Genomic DNA, 25,243 nt, shown 5'->3' with positions numbered 1-25,243 from the left:
TTCAGTAAATAGAAATTATGGAAAAGACCAGGTAGAGTGGATAAATCTCAGTGTACCCCAAAATCAAATTCTGGTATTATTTTCAACACAATTAAGAAACTCCTTTTCCACTTTAATGTGAATAAGTAAAATAAAAAAATTATCTGTCCAGATTTATTTATTTATTTATTTTACATTATAGCAATGATGAGAGTTTTAAGGAACATGTACTTAAACATCAAAAGAAAAGTTATAAAGGCAAAATACATTATTTTGAGGTAAAATACAACTTTTTTTTAGATTCACACTAATAATGGCTTTGTTTTAGTACGATAAACCAAAAACAGAAACAAAATAGCATAAAACATCTTTCCACAAGAGTGTAAACACAAAGTTACATGCAAAAGAAAAATGCAAAACTGATTTAAAAAGTGACCTCAACACAAGCACCTTCATTCAATATACCGCATCTCTCATCACAATAAAGAACTATCCAAAACTTTACATTTTCATCCATATGAATATCATATGACAGGTAGAATATTCACAGCAGTAGAAAATGTTTTCAGAAGCCAACAATCACACAGCAATGGACGCAAGAGAAAGCACTTCAAAAGGAGTGACAGCTGTTACAGTATGATGCATGATGCTGTGATCACTGTTCTTGGCATTATGGGTACATGTGAATCACTCAGCTGCAGAGAGATCATCCTCCTCGGCGTAAGTGCTCCTATAGCTGCCGTTGAGATGAGCTTGAGGAGATCTGTCGTCACTGCCCACAGAGCCCGACCCATCCATGTCACTGTCATACTCGTGGTCCACCTCCTCGTAGCAACTCTCCATCTGCAAAATCAAACCACAACTCAGGAAAGGGCAAACAACACTTTCCATTCAGTAAATCTGACTGAAAGCATCCCACTGGCTGCAGGCTTCATTTAAATAACCCTTCAAGGGTTAGACGCAGTAAGACCGTATCTCACTTGGGTGTTAATAACCCCCAAATTCATCATTAATTCCCATATGTAACACTGCTTAAAGGGGTCATCGGATGCCCATTTTGCACAAGTTGATATGATTCTTTAGGGTCTTAATGAAAAGTCTATAACATACTTTGGTTAAAATTTCTCAATGGTAGTGTAAAAAACAACCTTTTTACCCTGTCAAAATCAGCTCTGTTTTCAGCACGCGGTTCTAGTCCATGTTGCTTTAAATGCTAATGAGCTCTGCTCACGGTCTCTTCCGTGCAGTGACGAGCCGTTCGCATGATACTGTTTACTTTAGCCATGGAACTTGCTAACTAGCACGCTATTAGGAAAGGCGATTTGCCAAAAATCATTAGGATATTAAGTAAAGTTCATGTTCCATGAAAATATTTTGTAAATTTCCTACTGTAAATATATCAAACCTTTTTTATTTTGATTTTTTTGCACCCTCATATTCCAGATTTTCAAATAGTTGTATCTCGACCAAATATTGTCCTATCCTAACAAACCATACATCAATGAAAGCTTATTTATTCAGCTTTCAATATGATGTATAAATCTCAATTTCAAACAATTGACCCTTGTGACTGGTTTTGTGGTCTAGGGTCACATATTTATTTTTCTTTCAGGCTTACCATTTGTATGCTTCTGAGTATTAAACGTCCTTAACACTTGAGCCAGTTACTTAGTGTGTTGCAATAAAGAATGCACATTTACAAGGCATCTAGAAGTCTAGGAGTATATAAAAATAACCATAACAACCCATGACTTGAGTAACAAACTGAAGTAATCAAAAAACAAATTTGTTTTGCCAGTAACAGAGGGGAGGTTTGCTGAACTGCACATGAAAAACCAATATATTACAAAAAATGATGAAATGAATCATGTAATTTTTGCCGTGCACCTATGCTATATAAACTTGTATTCTTTTTGTCGGGGGATTCTCTGTGATTGGTATGAGGTCCTCCGGGCCGTGATTAAAGCATATTCAAAGGCACTGTCTGGAGTCTCTCTGGTTACTGCTGCACAGCAGGTTATGCTAAGTTCACACTACTGGATTTTAAGCCTGATTTTAGCCCGATTTTAGGTCGGGCTGTGATCGGGGGGAAATCAGCGGGTGATCGGCGCTCTGCAATCTTTATGTGTGAACTACTCAACATCGCATCAAAGAGGCTCGCTGACGCGTCGCCGATACCTCGCCGACGGCAAACAAATATCTAGCATGCCAAATATCTGGACCGGTCGGCCGACTTGACATCACGTGGTGTCAGGTGTTGTGACGAGCTACAGCCAATGAGAGAGCAAGGCATGGGTTGAGGGCACCGGAAGAAAAACAACACCAGCAGCAGCAACATGGCTTAAAGGGATACTGCACCCCAAAATGAAAATTTTGTCATTAATCCCTTAATGACAATGACACTCGTCTCCTCTGTGTCTCTCCGCATCACCATTTTGGAGAATATCCGCTGGAGGCAAGCAGCGTACGCTATTCTGTCAGCCGTGACACAAGGATACGTTTTCTAAGTGTATTTACACTTTGATTTGAACGAAAACAGCGCATCAATAGTGTACGCTGCTTGCGTTCAGCGGATATTCTCCAAAATGGCGCTACAGTGATGCGGAGAGACACAGAGGAGACGAATTGTTGAATAAAGTCGTTATTTTAGTTTTCTTCGCGTACAAAAAGTATTCTCGTCACTTCATAATGTTACGGTTGAACCACTGATGGCAGATGGACTATTCTGACGATGTCTTTCATACTTTTCTGGACCTTGACAGTGTAATTCACTTGGCAGTCAATCGGACAGTCACAAGACTCCCAGTTTTCATCCAAAATATCTTAAATTGTGTTCCGAAGACGAACAAAGCTTTTACGGGTTTGGAACAACATGGGGGTAAAGTGATTAATGACAAAATTTTCATTTTGGAGTATCCGTTTAAAGAAAAGTTTAGACACAATAAATGGAGCAACATTTTTCATCGAGCAAACAGCTTGCAGCGCTAATTTCTTCCCGACATTCATTTTCCTGTGTCACGTGTTGTTTCGTGTCATTCCCGTTCCAATTCTCGTGTGTGTTTTCGTGACAAAACGTAGTTTGTAGAGTCGTTGGGTGACAGAGTTGTTGTTGTCAGCTCGTGTAGTGTGTAACCCCCGGTTGCGGATCATTTACGTAGTGTGAACACCACAACGACTTAAAGACAGACAATCAAGTCATGTAGTCTGAACAGCACCAGCGTTCTGCCAACGTTTTAAGTCGTGTAGTGCAGTGTTTCTCAACCAGGGGTCCGTGGACCCCTAGTGGTCCTTGACATAAGGCCAGGGGGTCCGTATAAAGTATGAATTTTTGTATAAATTTTGTATATTTTGACATGACATGTTCCCATGAAAGAAAAATCCAATATAGCTGATGATATGGCCAAATACTGGACAAGTCAGCTAACTTGAATTATACTTGACAGCATTTGGTCCTCACAAAGACACAAATGATACGCGTCAATTTTGTTCTGGGGGTCCTTGGATGGTTCTGAATTGGACTGGGGTCCGGTACGCCAAAATGTTGAGATTCACTGGTGTAGTGTGAACTTAGCCTTAGTGGAACATTAAAGATCTTAGTCCCGAGTTATAGTGCTCAAAAGGGGCAAGATGTGGTCCGACACAGTAGGGTGTCGCCAGTAGACGTGCTAGAGCATAAACTATGTTAGTGTTGCCAGGAGACACTTTGGGTGTCGCCAGTAGATGCCCTCAGGTAAACTTAAGTTAGGCGCATAGGGGAATTTCTACCACAACGCATTAAAATTAACAAAAGTGACAGTAATGACATTTAGAATGTTACAAAAGATTTCTATTTCAAATAAATGCTATTTTTTTCTATTCATCAAAGAATCTGAAAAAAGTAGCACGGTTTCCACAAAAATATTAAGCAGCACATCTTTTCAATATTGATAAGCAGCATTAGTATCATTTCTGAAGGATCATGTGACACTGAATACTGGAGTAATGATGCTGAAATTTCAGCTTTGCCATCACAAGAATATATTACATTTTAAAATATATTAAAAGACAAAACTGTTTTAACTACTAATATTACTGTATTTTTGATTAATTAAATGCAGCCTTGGTGAAAATAAGAGCCATTTTTCAAAAACATAAAAATAAATCTTACTGATCAAACTAAATAAAATAAATCTTACCCCAATGTTTTAAATATATAGCATAATATTGTACAGTAATCATATTTATAAAAGTCACATAAAAGCATATAAATCAAGAAAACACTACAGACTGATGTTTTAATGTACCATGTCAAAAATGTTTTCCTCGGATGGCAAAAATGTCCAAAAAAAAAACAAAAAAAAAAACTAGACCGGTTCACACTTAGTCAAAAGGATGTAAGATTTGGGGGGAAATAGAAAAGCTTTACGGTTAAAACAGACATATTGATGGCTATCAGAGGTAGACAGGCGTGAAAAACACTTTAAAAGTCAATCTTTGAGAGGATCAGCTGTGATCATCTGTTTCTTATCTATAAAAACTAGAGCAGCACGCTGATACAGTACAGCTGAGTTACATGTTGTGCAAGTTATTTAAACTAAAGCCACACAGTGCACTCTTTGAGATGCATTGGGAGCAATGAGTCCCTCAACATGAGCATTAGAGGTATAGAGTTTACATTTATCACTTCAATATGCAGATATAATAGCAATATAATATAATAGTATCAATGCAAACTGGTTATTAATCCAGTAAGTTGAGTACATAAGAAACTGACATTGGTTGGAAGAAGACTTTGTGACTTCAGCTCTTCTCCCATAACCAAACCCACAATCTGATTAGCAGCACACTGCTCTAACCGTCAGTCCACACGCCTCCGGAGATTAGCTGTACCTGGTAATGGCGTAGTTTCATGAAAACCACAACATGAATAAAGTGACTGTACTTACATGGTGCTATTAACATTATAAGTCATAAAGTACTTGTGCTGGTGTGAATTTACGTAACCTCAGACCAAAATAACCAAGTCATTTTGCTTGTGTTTCATAAATAAAGCTTAATGTGTAAATGTACATGAGCTATGTATTTGAAATATGAATTGGACACACCAGTGATGGTTTAGCTTTATGTTCATAATCCCTGCTTTTCCTCCTGGATGTTGAGGTTTCTGTCCTTTCCCTGCTACTGTCCCGTCCTTTATCCCTCTTTTTATCTTTCTTTCCTCTGAAAATGCACAGAAGAAATTAAGATTTTAATAAGGAGTCTGATCGTACAATAGCATCAGACACAAATGTTCACACTCAGTAAACCTTTTAGATGGTGATGGTGACCTGGCTCTCCGCCTTGGTGACCTGGATCGGGATCTGCTTCTTTTCTTATGGACTCTGTGAGATAAAGGAAAATAAAAAGATTTTTATCTAAGCACACAAGCTAACTTCTAAAAAAATAAATAAAATGTAACTTTTCCCCAGTAAAAATTATTCTTCCAACTAAATTTATACATCGATATAAAACTGTATTATAAGACTAATTTTCACAGAATATCTTGGAAAGGCACTAAGGGTGGCCACCCAAATATAAGACAGTTCTATATTGTTTACTTCTTTGGTCACTTCATGATTCTCAAACTTCCCTTTGTTTTATTTCATCGTTTTGGTTACAAATAATTATTCGTAAAAAAAAAAAAGAAAAAAGAAAATGAATGAGCAGGTGTACATTTATTTTATTTATTTATTATATTTCTTAAATGTACTTATTTCATTAACTTTTTTTTTTTTGCATTGTAGGTGATATTTTAAACATGCAAAGTCTGTTGCAGGTTTAATACGGACACTTTCTTCTGACCTGCTTATACTGTGGGAACATCTAGAGCCAGTGTAGCCTTTGGGAGGCATCCTTCCCTTTTTGTCCCGTGGCCTCATTTCTTCCCAATCATCATCCTTCCTTGCTTTGCTGTCCTTGTCCTTCCTTTGGTCCCTGTGTATGAGACACAACACTTGTCTGAAATGTCCTTTGTAGGAACAAAACAGAATATGAGTGTAAAGAGTTAACCTAACGATATGGTGGTGCAGGTTAACCTAGAATGAGATAGACTCCGGCTGTGTTTCCTTTCTCGGGAACATGAGCGTCTCCTATGGGGCCCACGGGAGTCATTCACACTCTGCCGTGATCTCTGGGACAGGCGTCCCCTTTAAACACCATTGATAAAATAAAGTTATTTTTCCATTGCTACAGTGAAACATAAATTACTAACATTAAAAAAGTGGAAATTATGTCCACACATATATAACAAGCAAAGCTCGGGTCATTTAATACAGCATATCTGCAGATTTTAAAATCAAATTTAAGACTTCAAGACTTTTTTTTAAAGATCTGAACCAATAAAATTAATACTGTATGTTGATACAGAACAAACCCATAAAATCTCAAACTAATGCTTAATTAAGCAGACTGGGACACATTTTCAATGAGGACTCATATCAGCAAAACAGGGTAACTGCAAAACATGTTTGATTAAATAGATACATATGTATTGAAATTGTTTTATGTACCAATATATAAATAGATCCAAATTAGAAGTTGGTTGATATTGGATTATTGCTGACACAATAATAATGTGAAAAGAATAAATATACAGATTATTGTGCAGAGTAAAATCTATGAATGTGTTAACGTTCTTAGAGTTTCCTTCATGTGATGGGGTGGAACAGAGTGAAGCTAAAAGTCTTTAAATGAATCCCAGATACAGTTTGTTGTGTAACCAAAATACCAATAATAATAATAATAATAATAAAAAGATTTTCATGCATAATGTGGGCCTTTTAATAATAAACTGAACTACACAGACTCTTAAAATGAAATGTCTATGCTTTACGACTTTCAGATGCTCAATCAAAAAGATGAAGGAAATAGAATATAATTACAGCCATCTACAACATATTACACTATAAACACCATAAAGTAAACATTGTTATAATTCTTCAACAGTACATTATAAGCAATTGCTTGGCATAAGTATGTGGCGGTGATGGAAAGAGTACTGAAAATGTGCACTCGTAATACTCAATTACAAGAAAAAGTACAGGTGTTAAAAAAGTCATTAAGTAGAAGTTCAAAGTACTCTTCTCAAAAACTACTCCGAGTACTAGTTACTTTTTAACCATTGACATTGAATGAATTGTCAAAAACCACAATCAAATCAGAGATCCATGGAGAAAATAAAATATAGCAATACAAACATAACTTTGCTTTCCATTTAGTACTTAAACACACTTCGAGCAAGTGAAAAATATCTACATCTATCTAAATATATACAGCCTTTGATTGGTTACCTTGATTTTGTTTCTCGATGTTTTTTCTTAATCACCACATTTAAGAAATGCTATAGAGTCCATAAAACTCATCAAATCTCCACGAAGCACATCAAGTGTATTGGTTAAAACATGCCGGGGCATTTGATTGCACATTACATTTTGACATTATCTGCTTGCAATCATAATGCAATAGGCAGAAAGTACATTAATACTTTAAATAAAAGGGTTACTGAGCTGTTGTTTATATCAGAGGCGTCATGCCCATTCAAACCGTGGGGGCACATGCCCCCTCAAATTTTTTGGATTAAAAAAAAATCCCAAAAAAGTGGAATTTGAACGCAGCTTCCAAAAGTCAAAAAATAGCCAAATAATATTTTTTATATTTGATTCAGTGCGGCACATCACCAACTTCCAAATTCAAATCTGCGTTCATGCTTTGGCTGGCGCTGAGCCAAAAACATGTGTTTTTACAGTGCTGTGCATTATAACCAATCACACACGATACATCTCTGATTGGCCATTGCATTCAAGAAATCAACAGACATGTCTGTGATTGGCTACATTGCTCAATACGTTGAAAATAGAAAACAGAAACCTTTGACACTCTCCAGAGCGCAAACACAAATACGCACTGGATCGTTTGCCAAATCTGTTTTACCAATATGTTGTTATTATAATTACAGCTTCAACTGAGGGTGTTCTTGCTTTCGTATATCTAGTAAAACTACTGTAGCTAATTACTTTTTCAAAGGGTTAGCTTGATAGTACTTTAACTACTTAACTGTGAGTAGCTTGTAGCTTAGCAAGCTACTAAGCTTTCAGGAGTCAACGTGGTAAGTGTGTTTATGGATGTGTGTAATCTACCTGTGCCTGGATCTAGATCGCTTTCTTCGTGAGTGTGATGGGGAGCGAGAGTGAGATCTGGACCTTCTGGAATGTCTAGATCTACTGGATGAACCAATTTTATCATCTGGAAGAAACAATCAAAACTCTCATCAATTAAAAAGAAAAACATTTTGAGAAAGCCTCACTCTGTGTGTGTGTCCAGGCTAGAAAGGACAGACCTGGCTCGATAGAAGCAGCGATGGTTGACTGAGCCTCTCTGACTTTCTTCATCACATCCTCCAGCTCTTTGGCCGCAGCTTGAGGTGTGAGCTCTGGAGGCTTCACTATGGCATTATTGGAGTGGTTAATCCTAAAAAAAGTTGATTAATTACTAGTAAAATATATACTGCTTGCACACAGATAATACAGGACACACTGAAAATCTTGTATTAAAGAAAACTGGTAGGTTATTGAGCATATTTAAACATATAAAAGCATATCTTTTCTCAAAAAAGAACACTCACTTTAGTGGTCTGTCGCCAAACATAACTCCATTAAATGTAAGCGCTCGTGACACCGATTCCTGATCAGCAAACTCCACAAAAGCAAAACGTGTAGGTTGGGTTTCATCTCCTGCCATTCTAACAAACTTAACATCTCCCACTTGCTTGAAGAACTTGAGGAGCTGATCTGCTGTGGTGCTCTACAGGAGATTGGCAGAACAAGTGCAACATGCTTGAAAGACAAAAGTGAATCGTGTCATTTTAGATGCCCACTTTAATTACATCCATCCACCACATTTCTCATGTAGTGGCAATTACGCTGGGGTGACTTGTTTTGGTCTGACTGTTTTTCTTAAATTATGTCACACCAGTTCGTTCTTCAAGTATATCGGGGTCTTAAGAACAGTGGATTCCCATTCTTCTCCCTTTTCCATCACATATCAGTGAAAATAAAATAATTAATAATAAAAAATTATGAAGTAAATATTCAAAAATCAGAAACAGTGCCTAATATACGTGAAATTGGATGTGGTGTTCTTATTGCATACTGTTTTATAATGTACTCCAAATACACTATCTGCCACTATACAAGTATAAATAGTATCTAACACTATTTGCACTTGCAGATAGCCTCTGAATGAATTCAATTCATTTTCACATACCTGTGAATTTAAATTGCCGACATACACCGTCCTCCTGATCTCATCAATTTTAGAGGGATCTACATTTCCCATGAGCGGAGGCTGTGAAGCAATTGCATTTAGAGCCGCCACAGATGTGTCCAAACTAGACTTCAGGACCCCCAGATTAGCTAAAGGAAGACCTCGCTGTCCGCAAATAAATGTAACACAGTGACAACTGACAATTTGAAATAAAATACAGTAAATCTGTGACATGCAGTTGATGTAGGTGACATTTTTTCATCATTCATTAAAGGCTGGAATACATTACACAACTTTTAAATCTGAAAATAATTTAAAACACTAGGCATGATACACTTGCCGACTTTGAAAATGAAAAACTGGGTCTTCATACACTTCCAGACTTTCAAGTCATTGCTAACACAACAAATTAATGAAGAAACACATGCCTCATTACTAGGAGACACGCAAGTAATAAAAATTATATGTGTTCTGAAATCATCCCAAAAATATTAATATTTAACATCCTGCGACTGATAGAATCATTGTCTCAAGCTAAAAAAAAAAAAAAAAACACTGAAAATGACTTTCTGTGAAAAGTGTCAACTTTGACCGCCCACAATCTGCAAACTTGCTGTCTTTCACCAACTATCACTGGCTCTTCCAAACTGCAAATCTGGGGGAAAAAACAGTGTAGTGTATTCCAGCCTTAATTTGCGAGATTGTGTTTTTACATTCTGTAGTGTAGTGGGGCTAGGAATGGGCAGAAGTCCTCCTCCGCTCATCAGGCTGGTCACTGGGGCGGCGGGGGCCAAAAGTGAGAGTGCCTTTGCCTCTTCAGGGATTTTTCCTGAAGAACAAGAGCACTGGCATTAGAGAGGCCAATGGAGACATCTCCAGCTGCTTTACCTACGACCCAAGATTCAGAGGAGAGTTCTCTAACAGCCTAGCGCTCTAACACCCACCCTGAGCATCTCCAACCCAGACCATGAACAATCAAACAATCTGAACTAGCATAGCTACTCTCTTTTTACTATCAACACAAGATATACTGTAAACAGGATGACTTTTGCACAAAAACAGAGAAAAGAACATTTTGATTAGTCCTTTTCTCTCTTTTAAAAAAAAAAGATCAGAACAGAACATGAAGAGAATGAGTTTAACACTTTGTGGTATGGGTCACCTGTACTGGAAACATATTGGTCATGAACCATACGATATCAAGCATGGGCGCTTTTCTCCCTGGGGCGATCGTGTCGCAGTGTTGGAAAGGGTGTGCAACACAAGACAACCGTTCATGTTGGCTGCATCACACTAATAGCACATAGAACATCAGATACAGAAAAGAAGATCATTTTAAGTGTCTTTGAGAAATCCCCCCTCAAACCGTCACCCCTAAAAAGTGTTGCCTTCACAATAAAGTTAAAAACAAATCACTTTTCCAAATACGTTTCAGCCAATGTTGGTAAAACATATAAACGCATGCTTTGTGCTTACAGTGGCTATAGTACTCATGGGCAAACTGACTGTTGGTATATCTGTGCTTTTGTGTTAAGAACTAAATTAAAACCTCAAATGTGACTTTCAGCCACTTCAGTACTACTCTAAAGTCAATGTTCCCCAAAACCATGCAATGGAGTTATACATGTGCAATGGTGTGAGCTTTTATAAGAACCGTTTCATTTCTTGCCATTACAGTTAATTGAACAACGGTGCCTTGCAAAAATAAACAATTCTAATCACTCTTCACTAGCAATTCTGTCATTTTACTGAATTACAGATCCTACACAGGCACTGTTAGAAAAATATTTTATTATATCTTTTCATGTGACAACACTGAAGAAATGACACTTATTGCATACTGAAGAAATGACACTTTGCTACAAAGTAGTGAGAGGCAAAGAACTCTCTGAGGATCTGAAAAAAAAGAATTGTTGCTCTACATAAAGATGGCTTGGCTATAAGAAGATTGCCAAGACCCTGAAACTAAGCTGCAGCATGGTGACCAACACCATACAGCGGTTTAACGGGCCAGGTTCCACTCAGAACAGGCCTCTGAATTCGTCTGAAAGAAGAAAGTCATCAGGGATGCAAAGCAAACCCATCATGGGTGAAAAAAGTGACAAAAATAAATTGGGGGAAAGACATCTCCCCCAATTTAAACAAATTTTTTAAACACATAATACTTTACACTGTTTATTATTTTTTTTAACTCTATAGTTGTGCAGTAAAATTCACTTTAAAGATTCACTTTTGATTTATGAAGATATCATGAAAAAAATGTGCCAAAAATCCTGGTGGAAAACAAAAACTTTTAAGATGAAAATGACATATAGCCAGACATATTGACATATAACCAATAGATGGCAGCGGAGGAACACTCATTAGCTCAGTTGCCATTTACACTCCCTAGTTTTCACATTTTGCTTTTGGGTTTATTATAAAATTACTATTATAACAAATTTTAGTAGCAAGTACATTTAAATAATAATGCATTAAATATTTTTTTATATTTTTATATTTAATTTAAAAACTATGTTTGTAAAACATTGCCTTAAAAAGGACACATCAAAACGAGTGCTTTAAGTTTTATCTTTAACTGTAGAAGCTGCAGTTAGAAATATATTCAGCCAACACAGACTTCTTTGCTGCTGTAGTTTTGTTACTCTGTCAGATAGTTTGTTCTGTCCATATGCTATGTTTTCACTGTCAAACATAGCAATGACAAACAAAACTTTTCTTTGAATTGTGAGTAGATTATGTAGAGCAGTGGTTTTCAACCTTTTAGGACATGCCCCCTTTCTCTTTTGCTGTTTGATTAACATTAATAATATAAGAAATGCACGGATCCATTATACTGTACTTATGAGAATACTCGTCAAGAGCCATTCAGACATAATTTTGTTTGTATTTGCTCAAGACGTGAAAGAGAACTCATTTACCGGGGTATGGTTGCACCCTAAGTTCTTACTTGAATTAGAACATTAAGTCCACACTAGAGGCTTAGTAACTAATAGCTAGTGTGTAACTAAATCTATACATTATTCGGTTGCACCAGTTGTTCATAAGGCAAGACGTACCTGGTAGTTCCCTTTCGAGATGTCTCTCGATGTTATGTACAGCTTGCTAACGCATTGGGGAAACACCTTTCTCTTTAGAATACTGAAGCCTGACTCTACAATGGCCAATGGCGCATTGAAATTAGGGGGCGTGGCACCCCTTATAACGCAGCGCTTGGCACCATTTTCCTGAGAATCTTTCTCTTTTACCTGAATTATTTGGAAGCCTCTCCTTCGTCGTCAAGTCATCGCAAATGTGACTAAATCTCAATCCTCTGCAGCGTTCCGGCAAAGTTGTGACATGTCCTTCAAACTTTGTTCTTCCTGCTCGGGACCTCTACAGCTCCCTGACGATCATGACAGGTAAAGTCCGCCATTGAGGAGCCCAACTGCCCTTACTGTGACACCAAGAGTGTCAGGACACTCCGTAGGAGGATAGCCCTCGTACTCAGTGATGCATCTACTCCCCATTTGCCATCCTTTTCCTCTACCACTCCTCCGGAGCCGCAAAGTAAGAAGCAACGGCCACTGGTTGCGGAAACCAACACTGCTGTCAGTGAGCTCACGCCGGCGCAACGACCGCGTGCCCCCTGCTCTCCAGATCAACTCTCTCCGGTGGATTTCTTGGCATCCCTGAGAAAGACTGTGACGATGCCATGTCCACCGTGGGGTCAGATCTGGAAGATTGGTCAGCCAGCCACATGGAGGACTCCAACTCATCACAGCGAGATCTACAAACCTAGTCACACAGATCAGGATCTGCTGCGTATCATATCTAAGGCGGTGGAGGAGCTCAACCTGGAATGGTCCACTTCTACTGAATCAGAATGGAATAGACTGGATGAGTGGTTTCTTCAGCCCAGTCGATGCCGTGAGGCCGGCCCACAAAGGCTCTTGCCCACATCTCCGGCTCTGCACTTCTGACAATGGTGGATGGCGTCGATCTGCGCGGCTATTCAAAACTCCTGCCGATTGAGGAGGCCATCGCTGCGCATCTTTGTTCCTCCGCGCTGCTGAGGGTGAAATCTGCAGCAGAAATTTCCTGATATTGCTAGGTTTCAGGACCATAATGGGAACCCTTAAAGGGGGGGTACAATACTGTTTCATGCATTCTGAGTTATTTACACTATTAAAGAGTTGGATTCTTCTGCCAAACATGGCCAAAGTTTCAACAAACGATTTGGACGTATGACGGAGTATTTCTTCTGGGTTCGAAAAAGTTTTGGAAAGTTTTTTTCGAGCATGGCTCTTCATTACGTCACGAAGTGTGGAATTTCTTGTATGGGCACTTCTCCAGGAAGAGTGCGCGCACACAGCAAATAGAGCGAGAGCAAGAGCGAGAGCGAGCGCTCATCAACTTGCTTCATTCGGGTTACGGAAGTTGTCGGCGGCGCTGCACAGGACTTGCTCGAGAAGAATGTCTCCAAAGAAGTGTTTTTGGATGTAAGGGAAAAATAACCTTGTTCAGCTTCCCAAAGAACCCAGCATTAAGGGAACAGTGGATGCAGTTTGTTTTTCTGGGAAAGCAATGGAGTTTCGCACGTGTGTTTGTTCCCGTCATTTCGGTGATGAATGTTTTATAAACAAGGCCCAGATCGACGCTGGATTTGCAGATCGTTTCATACTGAAAGACAGAGCGGTTCCAGTGATAAAATATACTGGTCATGAGCTGGAATTGCAGGCGGCGAGTAAAACTGCTTCAAATTTCTGTGTTTTGTTGGCAATCAGCGCGTAAGTGCTCGGGACTCTTTAGCTCCACCCACGGCATGCCTCCAGGAGCTCGGCTGTTTTCTGAGAGAATCGTAAAGCTGCATCTTTCTTTTGTAAATCTGATAAAACTAAAGAATCTTCAGAGATATGAAGGATGCAATACCACTATATAGGTACTCAAGATTAACATGAGATTGGTGAAAATGTGTGTGTTATGTCCCCCTTTAAAAAGAGACAAGGCCCAAATCCTGAAATCTTTAGAGAGCTTCGCAGCGCCACTGATCTCACCCTGTGAGCCACTAAGATGACGGCACAGTCTATTGGCCGTGCCATGGGTAACGTGGTTGTGCTGGACAGGCACCTATGGCTAACGCTGATGGACATGAGGGATGCAGAGAAGGCCGTCCTTTCGAACACCCCTATCAGTCCCTCTGGGCTTTTTGGCAGCTCGGTTGAATCCCTCACAGAGCAATTCTCTGAAGCACAAAAGCAATCAAGGGTGAAAAAGCACTTCATGCCGAAACGCACAAGTCAGCCCACTCCTGCTCCTCATCCGCTCAGCGCTCTTCCTCTAGACTGCAAGCTGATACAGCTCCAAAGCCCTGCCCGCATCCAGAGCCTTCGGTGCGTCCCAAGGACTCATGGCATGGAATCGGCTACAAGCTTCAGTTTGCATGCAGACCACCCCGGTTCAACGGCGTGGTAACGTCGGAAGTTGAAGCCTCAAATGCTCCAGTTTTAAGAGCAGAAATACACAATCTCCTCGCCAAAGAAGCCGTGAAGATTGTGCCTCCCGAGGAACGAGAGACCGTTTTTTACAGCCGCTATTGTTTAGTTCCAAAAAAGGATGGCAGTCTTTACCCTATTCTAGATCTACGTCGTTTGAATCACACTCTAGCGAAACGTTCATTAAAAATGATTTCACTGAAACGAATCCTATCGCTCATTTAACCCCGGGACTGGTTTATTTCAGTGGACCTAAAGGATGCTTATTTCCATATCCAGATAGCCCCTCATCACAGGCAATTTCTGAGATTTGCTTTCGAAGGAGTGGCCTATCAATTCTCGGTACTCCCCTTTGGCCTCTCCTTAAGCCCAATTTATACTTCTGCGTCGAACCTACGCATAGACGCACACCCTACGCCATAGCCTGACGTGCACCTCTCCAAAAATCTAACAACGCGTCAATTCTACGCGGACCGCAAGCCCTGTAGAACCCCTCCCTCCATATGCACTTGAGTTTTGTGTGTGTTTATGTGCACTTTAATATATTTTGATGTTACACCTTCTTATATAAAATAAAACAAAGCAAAGAACAAGTGTCTTATCATTTATTATACTACATAGCATTATACATCAGTAGTTGTCTGCGACAAACAATGTTGATCTGCCGTGGTGCAAGTCCATGTAAAGATTGAAAGTATGCCATCTTCTCCTGTTCCGTTGTTGTCTCTTTTTTGTAGTTTTAATTAATGATTTAATGATTTGATATTTATTTGCCACCGTCACGGCTATAATGCTTCTCCCACGAGCCGCTTCTTCTTCGGCTTTTGCCGTGGTACTGCGGGTTACACCAGCAACATGCCCGAGGACACTACAGACTAGCGGTTTGCATGTGTACTGCACGTTGACGCGGACAACGACGCAGAAGTATAAATGAAAACTGACGCATAGCCTACGGCGTAAAGGCTACGGCGTAGGTCCAACGCAGAAGTATAAATCAGCCATTAGCTCACGCACTTTCACCAAGTGCATGAATGCAGCCCTCTCCCCACTTCGATGGGAATACGAATAGCAAACTACCTAGACCAGGGGTCTCCAACCTTTTTTACACCACGGACCAGTTACGTTTGGAAAATATTCTCACGGACCGGCTGGACGGGTGGGGGTTTGATGGGATATATATAGCCTAATATATATATATATATTATGCTATTATGTATTATAATAGCATTATATAGTGGTTCAACACATTATATTGTGGTTTTTCCATAGTTTAATGTGAGGTACGGATGAATATTTAAGTCAAGTTCACGTAAACTCTTCTCTCCACAGCCTGTCTGTCATCCTCCATTCAGCATTCAAAAAGTGTGTCACGTTCGGTTATGACAGTCAAGACAATGAAACTCTCTCAAAGATGATTAAATGTTCCTAATGTTATACTTGATCTGTAAATAAAGATAAATGGTTTTGCATAAAAGGAATTTATCTTGCTGAAGTTTCGTGCTGTTTCTAAATAGTGTAAATTTCTACCGGATATCTGGTTAGATCACAAATACAAAGAGCAATGTGTAGGCCTACCCGATTTAGCCCTACACTTATTCACTTTTATTTGTTACCCACTAAATAATTTTTTTTTTTTTCACTAAAAGTTTAGGATTTTATCAAATTATTGTGCACTCGTGATTTTTCTAGAGTAACAACTTCTCTATGCTGCGCGCTGTGACTCCGTGTTGCTTCAAGCGCGTCATTCTGCGATTGGGATGCGCATAAGCGCTTTGAGCCTCTCTGTATTTGTAGCCTTTAGTATCATAAGAAATTCTACACTGATTTAAAAAAACTGCGCTGGTATCGGATTGATATCGGTATCGGCAGATACTCAGAATTTTTGGTATCGGATCGGTATCGGTTCTGAAAATGTGGTATCGAGCCATCCCTAACAATCAATATGCAAAAAAGCCAGCTGCAACCCAAAAATCTTTTCCTGGGTGTGAGTTTGGATTCTATCTCCATGCGAGCTCACCTGCTACCGGAGCGCACAAGCAAGCTGCGCACAACATTGAGAGAAATTTTGAAATGGAACGTCTCTGGTTACTAAAAGTAACTTCGGTTCCCTGAGAGGGGAATGAGACATTGCGTTCGTGCCATGTCACTTTCGCTCAGGTCTTGTTCAGTCGAAGATTCTGAGGAAAATGGCACCAAGCGCTGTGTTAAAAGGGGTGCCACACCCCCTAATTTTCACGCGCCATTGGCCATTGTAGAGTAATGGCATTAAGCGAATCAGACTTCAGTTTTCTAAGGAGAAAGGTGTTTCCCCAATGCGTCAGCAAGCTGCACGCAACGTCTCATTCCCTCAGGGAACTGAGGTTACGTTCAGTAACCGGAGACTTTTGTAAGCTCGAAAGATAATGTGTAGTCATATAATATGACGTTGACCCTAAGTGATCAAATAGATAGATAAAGCCCACCTAAAAAGGACCACCCCTGGTCCAGCGTGCATAATTATACTGAAACATAAATATATAACCAGCTTACCTGACCCAGCTTGATGGCTGAGCCTGTTTCTGAGCACAACTTGAGAGGCATACACATGCCAAGTGTATGCCTCTGAATTAAAAGGTGCTGGCTCGCCCCACAGGTTGAAAACCCCTGATGTAAAGCTAGAGAAACCGAGCAAAGGGCGTTCCATTCTTATAGCGCAACTGACCGAGCTTTCTCACACGTAAACTCCTGATATCATCAATGACTAACTACACCAGTGGTCACACCAAACTCGGTCCTGGAGGACCTGTGTCCTGCAGGTTTTGCTCCAACCCTAATCAAACACACGTGAAACAGCTAATTAAGGTCTTACTAGGTATACTAGAAACTTCCAGGCAGGTGTGTTGAGGCAAGTTGGAGCTAAACTCTGCAGGACACCGGCCCTCCAGGACCGAGTTTGGTGACCCCTGAACTAGACTATCAATATGTGCACTGTGTGTATGCTTTTTTTTCTCGTTATAATATTAGGAAGATATGTGAGCGTGTAGAACTCCGTAAACTTGCGAAAACCAAAATTAGTTCAGAGCACTGATCTATACAACTCTATTATAGATCAGTGGTTCAGAGCGGATTCTGACTAACCTACAGTAAACACCTCTGATTGGCCATTGCTTTTAACAGAGATGCCTGTGATTGGCTACAATACGCAACGCTGCAAAAACATTGTAAATTGAAACTTTTGGTTTTGTAATTGGAAACCAGAGCGCGCACACAAAAACACATAGGACTCAGGAGTGAAACATGTAGAAACTCCCCGGATCTACACGAATCACACAAATGACCCATTTTGAATTCAAAATGGCAAATTTCACCGAAATGTGACACGTTTGCATCCCTGAGAATGACTGGGTGATTTTGCAGGTGAGCAGTTAGTAAAATAAAAATTAAAAAAGCTAAAAATTACCTTTTTAAATAAAGAGTCTTTCCTTGAGTTTTCACAGGCACAAATATTTCACAAATATTAAAACAATTTCATAGTATGTCTGTAAAATTATAATACTAATATTTACATCTTAATTTATTTATTTTCAAACGCTAAACTATTAGGCTTACAGTAGCTTAAGTAAATGAAATCCAAAATCATAGCACATTTATTTATTTCATTAAATGGCAACCTTTGCTATTTTTATATTCACACTAAGCCATATTGAAATGTCAATTTTATTTTGATAGATCATGCAGCCCTAGAAAATATGCATTAAAAAATGCTGCAAGACAACCTGTTTTAGCTTAAAAACTGAAGCTTTGAAAACTGAAAGTCCTGATCTCAATCCAACATTGAACATGTAGCTATATTTGAGCATCAAACGACTAAAGATAACTACATACTGTGCTCAAAATTTAAGTAACTGCTACTGTCTTTTAAGAATATTAAGAATAAATTATAAAATAAGAATAAATAACTGACAAAATAATAATTAATAACTAAGAACATTTAAGAATATTTTCTAAAAACCTGACATTCAATTAGTGCTATGAAAAATAAATGTATTTCAGTACTTATAATTCAGTAAAAACAGAAAATTGGTGAAGGGTCTGAATACTTTGTGAGGCACTGTGTGGCTATATTAAATAAAGAAGGAATATATTATTTTCCAAAGTAAAACCCTAAGCAGATCAGTGGAGAGGAGCGAGAGAAAGAGAGAGAGGAGGAAATCTTAATGCATTAGATATCAGTAAGAGCTGCCCTTGTACCGTTCAAACTTCCCTCCAACACTGGGCGGCAAGTCAACCTGGACAGCGTTCAAAGACAGGCAAAGGGGTGCAACTGTGGGATTGGGGACGAGGGACAAGGGGACAGGAAAAAAAGAAAAAAAAAACAAAAACAAAAACAAAAACAACACAATGAATATGCAACTCTTCTAAGAGGCAAAAAAGGGACAACATGTGAGAGAAATTAAAAAAAAATAAAAATAAAAATAAAAAGAGACAAGGTGTCCATCTCGGAAGGTTCAGCAGCTACGCTCCTGGTCACATTCCCCCCTTGAAGGCAGCGTGGGCCCCGGCGGGTATAGTGGCTTGGAAAACAAAGCCTTGAGTCAGGCTAGTGTAGTAGTGTAGCCTGGGTCACTCTAGTCATCTGATATGCACACATAATCAACACAGAAAAAACATACAGAAACCAAATTAATCAACGTAGTAAGCCATCCAGAACCATAGATATTTTCAGCAAAGATGCTTTAAATTGGTCAAAAATTCAAAATTTTTGCCAAAACATTTCAAACAACTGGTGTTCTCTTGAACTTTCTAAAGAATCTTAATAAAAACATAGCACAGTTCCCACTAAAATATTAAGTAGCACAACTGTTTTCAACATTGATCATTTTTTTGAGAACTAAATCAGCTTTTCAGAATGATTTCTCAAGGATCATGCAACACTGAAGACTGGAGTAATGCTGCTGAAAATTCAGTTTTACAATCACAAAAATAAATGACATTTTAAAATATATTAAAATAGAAAACAGTTATATTAAATTGTTGTAATGCAATATTACAGTTTGAACGTATTTTAAATCAAACAAATACAACCTTGGTGAGCATAAGAGACTTTTCAAAAACATGACCCCAAACATGAATGAATTTTAAATGAATGTTTTTATCAATCTGTACCTTGATTTTGAGATATTATTTGTGAATTAATACATTCATAATTGATTCCTACACTTAATTTTTAAGTGCCACTCCTAGTCCTCCATACCAGTGACTTTTAGTGATTTTGTGCTTTCACCCTGCTTTTCTAATTTTCTAGCAATGCATCAGTTCACTGTTAAACCCCTATTCAAAAGGCAAAACCCATTTATGAATATGAACTAATGACTGTGTCCCTAATCCCTCGAGTTTAGCAAAACACTAAAAGCGTGTTCACACAGTCCTGATGCTGTTACATAACACAAAAGAATGATCTTAATCACCTCCATCATTTCCACATCCTCCAGCTCAACTGATAAACAAGTGAGCTGGTGTCACTCCACCCACCTCCAATGAACTCACAAAATAAAACAGAGCTGATAGCAGTGATAGCTCAGCACACAGACTCATGGTTATCATACAAATCTGGGACACAAAAACACACAAAATAATGACAGGAAGCCAATTATGGTTTGTTCTTCTCAAAAGTTTGATTTGCAGTTAGATAGTCAGTGTCTTTGTATAATCTGGCACACAAATGTAACACACATGCAAATGTACTAACCTTCAGCGCAGGGCACAACAATCAAAGCTCTGTCAATAAAAACAGTGTTGGTTAAATGTTGTGCCACACCAACACTGGAAGGCTCTCGATACTTTATGTAACAAACTTTGGATGAAAAGGAAAGCGGTGCATTGCTGAAAGAGAAGAAAAACAAGGATTTAATTCCCCTTTTTTATGAATATACTGTAGATATAATATGCTGCATAGGACTGTACTTTTCTCTGGTCAATTATCAAAAAAGAAGATATGAACTTTGTAAAGTCAGAGTCTATAAGGCTGATCTTAAGTGGAGTTAAAATACTATGCAAAATAGTGCTGTAAAAAATTAATGTAGAGGACTTCCTCTGTGGTTTAGCTGCTGTCCTAAGCAATTCTTAAAGGGATAGTCCACCCAAAAATGAACTGTCATCATTTACACTCTTAAAAATAAGGATTTTTTACACGGCACCCCTGCTCTCGACAGACGGCACACCAGTTGCGAAACACTGATTTAGTCAACCTCATGTCATTCCAAAACCTGAAAAACCTTCCTTCTTCTGTGGAATACACACGCACAACGATATTTTGAAGAATGTTACCAAACAGTTTCGGTTCCCTTTTGACTTCCGTTATGTTTATACAATGGAAATAAATGGTAACCCAAACTGTTTGGTTACCAACATTCTTCAAAAGTCTTCCACAAATGAAAGACACACAGGCTTGAAATGACATGAGGGTGAGTAAATGACATGTTTTTGCTGTAAATATCAGCAAAGCTGAAAATCAGCTGTAGGCATGAGGCCACAGATAATAAAGGTTGTGCTGATATTTCAAACAGCATTATGATTGCGAGTCAGAGATTTTGAATAAATCAGCTGACTGAATAATACAACTCATTCATAATACATAAAAAAAACTGTCAATGTTATGAACAATGTTATAAAATTGGAAATCGTTCAATATATTGTGTATCACAAACCACAATTAGTTGATCATTTTTATTTTATTAAATCTGAAATCACAAAAATGTATTTTTAGTTTAGTTTTTTCAATTAAGGTTAGAGTTCTTTTTTTTTTTTTTTCAGTTAATGAATTTTTCATTTAATTTTTAGTTTATAATATTAGCACTATTCAGAAGTCTGCTAACTGTGCTTTTAGAGATTTTAAACAATAAAATGAATTGTCTACAAAAGCAAGTATCCACCTTATTTTTCATTTGTTAATGTAATGTGTCTGACTTCCGGTGTCATCCACTATTTTTAGCTGTACAAAACTGCTGGTTTTTGCAAACTGGTGTTTCTTACCATATTATTTTAATATGTTGTCTTAATAAACACACTGGGTTGTAGCACAAACAATTTTACCGTTTACTGCACTTTGTTATTCTTCTCATTATTTCCCTACCACGGCTAATGAAGCGGAAGTCTCAGAAGCACATTCACAGAAAACAGCTTATTTCCGCAAAATAAGGTGGATAGAGTGCAACAGTGCCCACCCACTTTTTTGGCTGCCTTGGTTCCGGAAGTATTTTTCCCATAGGGTTTTTTTTGTTGTTTTTTTAACTTTAAGAATTATAAGCCACAAATTAAAACACCAGCATGGTGAAACACAAAATTACAAACTTTTATTTATAAAAAAAAAAAAAGGATTTTGAAAATCAGTTTAAAAGAATGTGGATGTAACAGCTTTAATGTAAGAAAGAACTACATCCCATGAAGCATTGTGAATGACATAAATGGATTACAATGGAGAAATATAAAAATATTGATTTAAATGTTGATTTTACATACTGAAACACTACATTTTAAGTTTATTGCAAAATATGCATATTACGCATACAAATATCTAGTGGTCGACTGATATATCGCTGCATATATCGCTGATATTTGGATTTTTTTAAATATCAACCCTCTACGCACACCTTGGCAATATAATTGCCATTGGCTAGTAAATTTTTTGTTTACTCGCCAGACTGATATACTATTTTATACACACACACACACATTTACTTAGCTATCTAAATGGGGACATTACATAGACTTCTATTGTTTTTATATACAGATAGTTATACACTTTTTAACCTAAACCCACCCCTAACCCTACCCCTCACAGAAAACTTTCCACATTTTTACAATTTAAAAATTAAAAAAAAACTTTGTCTACTTTATTTTAACAGTTTTACAAATGAGGACATCCACAAATTTAGGTTTTTGCCGATTTTGTCAGGCTTTGCTCACTTTTGGGTACAAATTTGTCCCCAAAATATGGTTAAATAGGTACAAACACACACACACACACACACACACACACACACACACATGATTCCACCCAATCAGCTTATCTTTGTAAAATGGAACAGCTTCTTAAATAACTGAATGTGCACTCTTAACTTCAGCCAATCAAGCTTTATATTATGATATTATGATAATTAAGCACTATTTAATGATAGATTAGATGATTAGAACTAAAACTTGGTAACCATGAATTAATGCATATTTGTAATTTTAACTGAACTTAGGACTGGTGGTGGTGTTTAAGATATTGTTGGTCATAGGTAATAGTAATTATTATTAAAAGGTACTACTACTACTATTATTATCTGCTGGGTTCATGAATATTAATCACTGTGTCAGTGTTCGCTTGAACTGATTTAGCTCAGTCAGCGTGTTTATCGAGTGAAAATCTGTGTTGAACGCCTCTCACACACATGCTGGCGTGTAAAATCGAAGAATTTATTAGCTAATGGCTAATGTTAGACATTATTTAGTCGCCCAGAGTAAGATTTAGTCGCATTTGCGAGTGATTTACTCGCAATGTAGAGGGTTAAATATCGGCCTCGGCCGATAAGTCTTTCCGTGTGGCCGATGTTTTTCAAAACAGATTATGACACCATATTGTGCATTTATGCTTGCTCTTTAAGACAAGCCACTCAGATGTGAAGCCAGCACCTGGCAGACAGTAAAATTAGCAATTGTCATTTACTTTTTAACGTGACGCTACGTTGGGTTACATACAGTAACACTCCGGCATGCAGCAAAGTCTTATTCAAACGTACCGTGAGACGTCAGATTCGCTCTGACTCAAAAGCCGGTGCACTCCAGAATGAAAGCTGGGTCGACACGAGAACTCTTATGTTAAGTAACAATAATTAGTTTGAATTCCTTTATATGTGTATTCAGGAATATCTGCTGTATTTGATTGCCCATGATTGGCGTAATATCGCGTGTAGTATAACTTTTAATATGTTCCGGGGCTTATTTAATGCTGCTATATGCTGATAACCAAGCATGTAATTATACGCCTCCAGGCTTGCATTATTTTTACAATGAAACAGACAAGCAAAACAAAACAGATCAGAGAACATAAATCTTTATTATTAACCAACTATCCCATACTATAATTAAAACAACCTGTTGCTCGGTAAACTATATATGTATTGTACATAAAATACATGGAATTACACATATTTTTGACATTAATTTATGAATATTAATTTGTTTATTAATTATAAATGTTAGAAAGGCTGCACTAAACCTTGTTCATTTAAGTGTTACCTCTGTTGTTTACATTTTAATTGTTTAGGTTTTATAATTTTTTTTTTTTTCCAGCAAAAGAAAAGGAAAGGCTGCACTTGCACTAATTGTTACCTCAATTGATTATTTTTTTTTTATTTAGGTTTTAATAAATATTTATGCATAATAAATGTTCAATTAGTTTCACCAATTTTCTGCATGTCTCTCATTTACTGTAATTACATGCATTATATCGGCCAGACTGATTTCTCAATATCGGCATCGACCAATAAAAATCCCATATCGGTCGACCACTACAAATATGAAAGCAGTTTGAGATAGTAAGAAAACTGACAGTGGGGGCTAAGTGCTCTTTTGACACGTCACAATTCTCTGATTGGTGGAGATTTATTTGCAGAATAATATAGAGTACAACAGTTGGATTCCAGAATTAAAAACTCAATTCATTTTCTTCATAAGGAAACTTATTTTTAACAATAAACGATAAACCATTAAAGACAGACCTGCTGTGAGCTCCGTGGTTGTTAATCGATTGTATGCTTTTGTTGAACCCATCCATTCGGATTATTTAAATTATTTTTAATTAAGCCGCTGAAAAAGTGTGTGGGCACTAGGGTTGCAAAGGGATGGAAAATTGTCACGCCTAGTCAACCACGCCTACCTAAAAAGGCTCGTTCTAACACGCCCCCACATGTCTACGTCACGATGTGGGATAAACACATTTCATTACACCAAATACACAAAATAATGTTCTTTTTAGCAACATCATATGACCCCTTTAAAGAAACTGTATCATATGCAAACATAAATATAATAATATTTAATTTGGTCATAAGCTGATACTTTTTTCAGGATTCATTAAAGTGCCCCTATTATGCCATTTTTAAGGTTGCTAATATTGTTTTAGGAGTCTCCTAAAACAGGTTTACATGCATGCAAGGTCAAGTTTTTTTTTGTTTTTTTCAGAAAATCTGTTGTGTATGTTTAAATTTTTTCTGGATTCTGTGTTGTAGTATTTAAAATGCCCCTATTATGTCATTTTTAAGGTTGCTAATATTGTTTTAGGAGTCTCCTAAAACAGGTTTACATGCATGCAAGGTCAAAAAACACGTTAGTTTTCTCAAAAAATAGATTGAATTTTACCTCATTTCTAAATTATTTGTAAACGACTCGTGCGAAGCAGTTCAAAGAATCAGTCTTGTTAAACCCCTCCTTTCCGTGAGCCCTCACTGCTGTGATTGGTCAGATGGCGCAGTCCTTTGTGATTGGTC

At 37.9% G+C, this 25,243-nt stretch overlaps 1 protein-coding gene across 6 annotated transcripts in view; it reads right to left on the bottom strand.

Moving 5' to 3' along the window:
- Positions 1-25,243, bottom strand: part of LOC107684347 (splicing regulatory glutamine/lysine-rich protein 1-like) — a 32,144-nt gene continuing 6,901 nt past the window's right edge. Inside the window, exons 1-14 of one of the 6 annotated variants that reach the window (XM_016480591.1) lie at positions 20,461-20,540; positions 20,180-20,321; positions 18,963-19,347; positions 10,421-10,551; positions 9,972-10,087; positions 9,259-9,423; positions 8,618-8,796; positions 8,333-8,463; positions 8,133-8,238; positions 6,033-6,143; positions 5,800-5,931; positions 5,265-5,339; positions 5,064-5,178; positions 1-822 (exon numbers count right to left, since the gene is read on the bottom strand). In XM_016480591.1, coding sequence (XP_016336077.1) covers positions 667-822; positions 5,064-5,178; positions 5,265-5,339; positions 5,800-5,931; positions 6,033-6,143; positions 8,133-8,238; positions 8,333-8,463; positions 8,618-8,796; positions 9,259-9,423; positions 9,972-10,087; positions 10,421-10,451 — 1,317 coding nt within the window. In that variant the 5' untranslated portion in view covers positions 10,452-10,551; positions 18,963-19,347; positions 20,180-20,321; positions 20,461-20,540 and the 3' untranslated portion in view covers positions 1-666. Of the gene's footprint in view, positions 823-5,063; positions 5,179-5,264; positions 5,340-5,799; positions 5,932-6,032; positions 6,144-8,132; positions 8,239-8,332; positions 8,464-8,617; positions 8,797-9,258; positions 9,424-9,971; positions 10,088-10,420; positions 11,027-18,962; positions 19,348-20,179; positions 20,322-20,460; positions 20,595-25,243 lie in introns of those variants that run through there. The other 5 variants (XM_016480590.1, XM_016480586.1, XM_016480588.1 and 2 more) reach the window with 5 other exon arrangements.

The sequence above is a fragment of the Sinocyclocheilus anshuiensis genome, unplaced genomic scaffold (genome assembly GCF_001515605.1).
Source record: "Sinocyclocheilus anshuiensis isolate Anshui unplaced genomic scaffold, SAMN03320099.WGS_v1.1 scaffold29, whole genome shotgun sequence".
In the NCBI taxonomy this organism is placed as follows: Eukaryota; Metazoa; Chordata; class Actinopteri; order Cypriniformes; family Cyprinidae; genus Sinocyclocheilus; species Sinocyclocheilus anshuiensis.
This window is presented reverse-complemented; position numbering and strand designations above follow the sequence as displayed.